Consider the following 6,594-nt stretch of genomic DNA (forward strand, 5'->3'; position numbering starts at 1 on the left):
AAGTCCTGCATTGAGAGAAGTTTGCATTTTACTTTAATCAGCCCCTCCCCCGCCCCCACAGAGGTCTCCATTGTCCCCAACCCTCTGTTGCTTTCTTGCCAGCACTCTGCTGTTTGTGTCGTAAGATCTTACCGCAACTCATAAATATTCTGCTTGCTTATTTTCTCTTGTCTAATCTTGCCTACAGGATAGTAGGATACATAAATCCAGGGAGTTTTCTGTCTCTGTCTTGTTCATCTTTTCTAGTGGTAAACTCAATGAACAGTGTATAGTAGATGTTTCCCCCATACATACAGTGAAGGGAATTTTACAGCGAATAGCTGAAGACCTACCACCTAATTTCTACTGACTGTCTTCATCACTTATCTCTCCATCTCTCCATTTCTCTACCTATAATACATGGTTGACTTTTAATGCATTCATTGACCAAGTGAACAAATGAATGAATGTTACTCTTTCGGCCAATAGCTGGAAGCTGTTCATTCTGAGGCTGGACATTCTGTTATGCTCCCTAGGGTGTGTATCTGCTAAGCTCTGTACCAGGCACTGGGGCAGAAACTACTGGGGATTCAGAGATAAGGTCAAAATTCCTGCCTTCCAGGAGCACACACTCTGCTAGTGAGAGGAAGAAAGAAGTTAGTGATGAAAGGAGAAAGAAGCAGAAAATGTGGACTTGTGATTGTTTTTGCACACATGAGTTATTAATAAAGACTATCCAGTGTTATCTTGATGTTAAAAGTGTCTTATTTCTTGGCATTGTGTATTTGTGTGGTGTGTGTATGTTTGGTTGTATAAGAAGATAAAAGCAATTGTTGACTTGGTTTAGTGAGTGACTAAAGGTCAGTGTAAGCCTATTGAAACCATGAAACTTTGACTTTCTTTTTTGTTTTGTTTTGAAGTTTTGTGTAAACATTGAGACGTACAGATAATTGAAGCAAAGAAAAAGCATATAGGCCCTGGCTGCTGTGGCTCAGTGGATTGAGCATCGGCCTGCGATCCAAGTGTCGCTGGTTCGATTCCCAGTCAGGGCACATGACTAGGTTGCACGTCAGGTCCCCAGTTGGGGCCGCGAGTGAGAGGCAACCACACAGTGATGTTTCTTTCCCTCTCTTTCTCCTTTCCCCTCTCTCTACAAATAAGTAAATAAATAAATAAATAAACAAACAAAAAAATAAATTATAAAAAAAAAAAAAGAAAAAGCATATAAAAATTATTTCTAATCTAGGCTAACTATGGTTAAGGTAAAGAGCATTTCTGCCTAGTCTAGAAAATGGATAGACCAGGCAGGGCAGGTAGAGCTGTCTTCCCTTCTGCAGATCATTCCCCTCCTCCCAAACTATATTTGATTATATTGTTTATAACCTGTATTTATTATTTTGATTGCTCAGAGAAAATGCTTACCTTTTAAGTGATATCCTGGGGCAGTGGTTTGCAATATCCTTTATTAGCCTTGCTGTGTTTATTCACATTTATTTTAATTCTTATTTTTAGAAGAAGGATTTTAAGAAAGTCAGTGCATTATCTTTGTGATTGAATTCTAAGAATACTTCGCAGGGGTCCATGTAATAATAAGGGTGTTGAATCACTGTGAACTGGGAATGCATCCAAGTTCATGCTTTCACTGAGAATCCTCTGTTAAATATTTAAAAGCAAAAGCAATCTTTCAAAATAGGCATGTGAGCCTGGACAGCCTAGAAATGGTGAACACAGTACGTGGGCAGGCAGCAAAGGCTGTTTCTCTGACCTCAGCTGTCTCCTTATACTTACCTTTTATTTGATGGCGTTCTGCTTTCTAACATTTTGGTGACTCCATTTCATCAACTTTCATTTACTCACATTGTTCTCCCATGGGCTTTCGTGTGGCAAATATTTCAGGGCCCGGTGTGGTTTTGACCTGAATTTACTTCCTTGCTTTGTCACAGTAGCTTAAGGACCTTGAACAAGAAATGTACCTTTTCCAAGGTCCAGGTACCTTACTTGGAACTGGGAGACCTTAATAGCCATTTCAACATATAAAACGTGCTTGCCACAGAGAAGACCCCCGGTAAGTGTTAGTTTTACCCTACCACTTTAAGATTAGTTGCCACGTTGGATTAGTAAGAAATGATAATTTGGGGGAGAAATATGGATGTAAGCACCTAGAGAGCGTAATAGGAGGAGAAACAAATCTGGAGATGGATATTTCATTTATAAAGTTAAACTTAATTTTATTTTGCAAAAATTAATAAATACATGTTCAGAACTGGTTTATTTTTTGTTTTTTAGCAAACATGCAAGTTAATTTGGCATGCCAAACATCTTTCTCTCTAGCTGTTTTTGGAAAATTTTTTTCATAACACAAACGAGGGTGCAAATCTTGTCCAAAAACTATTTACATTTTTACCCTTCAGTATTCAGTATCACTAACATTAGTATTTATTGAGAGGAAAGAGAAACTTCAATGCTTGATCTTTGGCATTCACATATGATTCAGCATTATAATTAAAAACTTATAATGTTTTTAAGATAAACACTTTGAAGGAAATTTAATAAATCTCGTTTTTGCTCTGCAAAGGAGCCACTATATCAAAGCATTTAACTGGAGCTGTTGAGTTCCTGCTGTTAGAACATTACTTCCAGCCTATTTATTAGCTTTTCTTCCTGTAGCCCAATATATGCTACCCCCCTTCGCTGAGTGAAAGCACAGAGAAAAGGCAACTTCTTTTCTCTTTCCCTTCCCAGCATCATGCAGGGTAAGACAACATTGAAAGTCACACCATCTGAATTTACTTTGATTATATTTTATTTCTTATCCTTAAAATTATTTTGTAGTATAATACTTACTGAGTTATCTAAAATCAACATTGTTGATTTTAAATTGTAATAAAGCCAGTCACCTAGAGGCATTGGAAACAATTCTTGAACCATGTCTGAAAGGAGGTAATTGCCTCCAGTCTATTCTTTTGCATTTGAAGTAAAAGAATTTTAGGTATCAGTAGTTCAGTAAAAAACAATACTTTAGGGGGCCTAATGAATTTATTCACATCTTTATATTGTAAACAAGGATATGATACTTTTGACAGTAGCCTATGAACACATTTTTAAAAATATATCCTTTAGTGTAGAATAGGTATCAAGGGAGTATTTTAAACATGATCCTGGTAGGTCTCTTATGAGCCTACTTTCCAGAAAAATTTTATATGAAATTTACTGATTCAAAAAAAATCTAAAGTCATAGATTTAAGTTGAGAAAATATGGTATGTGAGGTAAGGCCATTGTATTACCTATAGTCTGATGCACAATATAACATGTACAAAAGAACCAAAAGAGATAACTATCTCAAATTTCAGGCAGGATATAACAGTGCATAGAGAAGCGAGAGCTTTTTAGGTCAGATTGTGAGGGAAGACACAGTATTCACCTAAAACAAGAAGTTGTAAGCAACACAAACATACACAATGCCAATACATAGACTGCAAACAGGATCAATTAGAGAGTGAACTCTGATAACCACACATCTTGGAGAAAAATTCCCAAGCCAGGCGGATGTGGATTGGAATAAAAACATAGGCCGTATACACCACCATAGCAAAAATGGTTAGTAAGATGGTATTGAACATGGATTGCTCCCAGGGTTCCAAGACTGCACAGCAGCTAATGATTTGGTATTGATAGTAGAGCCAGGAGAAATAGTCCTTCACACGCTTGAAATCCATTGTTGGCTCCTTCAAGCTGCAGAAAGTCCGTCCTGTTAAAGAAAGCAACAAATTAGGAGAAAACTTAAATAAGGAACCAAAATCAGAATCTCCGTAGATTTCACGATTTCAGCATGTTAAAGCTTTTCAAAGAAGGTTAATGATCACTGACAGGGTTAATATGAATATTATATCAACATATGCACAATGTATCATAGGAATTAAAAATATTGCTACTACTACTAATACTAGACAGCAACAATATTATTAATAGTAACATTCATCTAAAAAGAGAATTCCTAGTCATAGTTCTAGTGATAATAATATCTAAAAATTGAGGCTAACCACATTTTTCTTCAGCCACGTATACAGATAAACATGAATTTTCTATTTCCTACAACATATAATCAGAAAGAAGATGTGAAGAACTGTGTACAGAAGGCTTAATATAACAAGTCTGAGACTGCTATCTTTAGAAGGGCCTGCTTGCAAGTTTGGCTCTTGGCGATTATCTGGGAACTTGGGTTTTGGAATGTTCTCTCCATTCTCTAATGGATAAAGATGATTCACCATGCCTCAATTGTGCAAACACTGTAATTAATGGCGAACACCTGCTTTATTCTGGGAGTCTGAAATTTTGCTAATTGCCAGAGAGAGGGTGGCTGCATAACCAGTCCCAATGGAAAGCTTGGCACTGAGTCTCCTTGGGCAGAAACATTGCACGTGTATCGCTTTTTGTTGGTAGAGAAAAGAGCATACTCAGTGTGTCCACTCATGAGAAGGAGAGAGCATAGGAAGCCTGTAAATGGATTTCTCTAGACTTTACTGTGCTTTTCTTCCTTGCTGATCCTGTTGAATATTTCACTGTAATAAACCACAGCTGTAAAATATATACGTGTGTGTGTGTGTGTGTGTTCCTGTGAGTCTTTCTAGTGAGTCACTGAGCATGTGGGTGGTCTTGGGGACCTCTGAAAAAATGGGAAGTCCAAAATGCACCTTTGGGTAGTTATTTGTTTTTTGGATACAGAATTTTTGAAAGTCATATAAGATTTTTGTTTTTGTCTCTTAGGACACTTATAATCACATGTAGATATTCCTATAAAGAGCCTCTGTCATGTCTTAAAATGATCCTTGGGAGGATTTTGCAGACTTTCATAAGCATTTTAGGTGTCTACGGGGACACAAGGTGACCTCTGTACTTGTTCTGCTTACTCCCAAGAATAATGGTTGCCACATCATCTAAGTCCATTTTGATAGCTTTTACTATTCAAATCACAGGTAAATTTCTTTGAAGATCATTTCTATCTTCTGATCTGAAACTGTCTTTTTTTTTCTTTGATTCTCCTTTGAGTAAAGCAAGATGTTTTTGCTCCGTACTGTGGACTTTTTAGACCTTGGGGAGACTCTCATGATCCTAAAGCCTGGCACAAAGATGCTCATCGGTAAATACTTGCTGAGTGAATGAGTAAAGAAATGAATGTCAAGTAACACACTTAAAAAAGTAATTATAGGTCATTCATAGTCTCATCTTAAATAAGATACGGTTCACTTTTGTTGACTTTCTATAGCTTGGCTTCGATAAGTAACACTTTCTGATAAGGATGATTTCCACAAAATGTTAAAATGGAAGGTCTTCGTGTTACTAGATAGTAATTATCTGTCATAATGGCGAGGATAATTCAAATAAGCAGATAATACAACTGAAATTGCTTTACTTTCCTATGAAAAGAAAAGTCAGCCTCCAATATTTCAGAGAGGAAATTAAGTAATTGGATTTAAATGCCTTTCCCTGGTAGGTGGAATTTGGTGAGAAGTTACCTCCAATGTTTTTTTTTTTAATTTTTATTATTCCTAGTTCTGGTTGCATAGAAAGAGCAATGACCAATAGTGTTAGGTCTTGAAGGAGATGAACAACAGAAGGAGTGATCTTTTCAGTGAGCAAAATTGTATAAGCAGCTGAAATTTTCCACAGAAAATCAGAAGTTAGAACTGTTTGAGCTTGTATGCTGTCCCACTAGACCACTGTATATTTCAAATGGAACCTAATTAAAAAAAAAATTATTCCTGGCTACCCATACTTGCTTCCTCTTTATTATCTAGAAAAAGTTTAGGGGTGGTGCCAGGTGACTGATCAGGAGCACCAGGGCATGTTCATCAGGTGTCAGGGTCCAGGCTGTGCTGGGTGAATGTGGGAGAATGGTAGCTCAGGCACGTAGAGACGCTCCACTCAGGGAAGGCTTGGCCCAATTGGGGAGAGAGGTAGCAACCGAATAATATATATAAATACATAATAATCAACCATTTTATGCCCTAAAAGGAAAGAACAGTGCATTAAAGGCTGTGGGAAACCTGATCCAGTCTGAGCATATGTCTGAGGAAGAAATATCTGAGATAAGATCCAAGGGATGATTGTGAGTCAAACAGGTAAATGCATAGTCAGGTGAGGAGAATGGCTGAGACAGAGACATCAGCTCGTGCTTATGCAGAGGTTAGAGGTGGAAAGAGTATGATGGGTGGTCGAGGGGAGCAGAGAGATCTAGTGAGGGAGGCTGGGAGTAAGAAAACTGAGGAGGATGGAGTGAGGCCAAGTACTGGGGCCTGGTGGGATAATGAGTATTTAGTTTTTATCCTGTGAGTGAGGTGGACTCCAGAGGTGTTTAACAGGAGAATGCTGAGGGGATGAGGCTTCAAGTTCCTAAGGACATGGTGCCTTCCCTGTACTCTAAAGCCAAGTTGAAATGATTTTCACTAACAATTGACTAGAAAAGTCTATGCCTCTGCTCTGTTATGGATATTACTTATTCAGAATCAACCATGTACCGAAAATCTGTTTAAAATAGTCTTAATACCATTTTCAACCTTATAAATAAGACAAATTACTCATTTAGAAATATTAATGACTTTTTCTCTATACATTTT

At 37.5% G+C, this 6,594-nt stretch overlaps 1 protein-coding gene across 1 annotated transcript; it reads right to left on the reverse strand.

The window, feature by feature from the left end:
• Nucleotides 1–2,764: 2,764 nt before the first annotated feature.
• On the reverse strand, nucleotides 2,765–3,747 carry SPTSSB (serine palmitoyltransferase small subunit B). The gene has a single exon (XM_090274086.1). The coding sequence runs from the start codon at nucleotides 3,694–3,696 to the stop codon at nucleotides 3,466–3,468; it is 231 nt and encodes a 76-aa protein (XP_090130212.1). The 5' UTR covers nucleotides 3,697–3,747; the 3' UTR covers nucleotides 2,765–3,465.
• Between the last annotated feature and the right edge of the window lie 2,847 nt (nucleotides 3,748–6,594).

The sequence above is a fragment of the Furipterus horrens genome, unplaced genomic scaffold (assembly GCF_987537825.1).
Source record: "Furipterus horrens unplaced genomic scaffold, mFurHor1.1.pri manual_scaffold_1, whole genome shotgun sequence".
In the NCBI taxonomy this organism is placed as follows: domain Eukaryota; kingdom Metazoa; phylum Chordata; class Mammalia; order Chiroptera; family Furipteridae; genus Furipterus; species Furipterus horrens.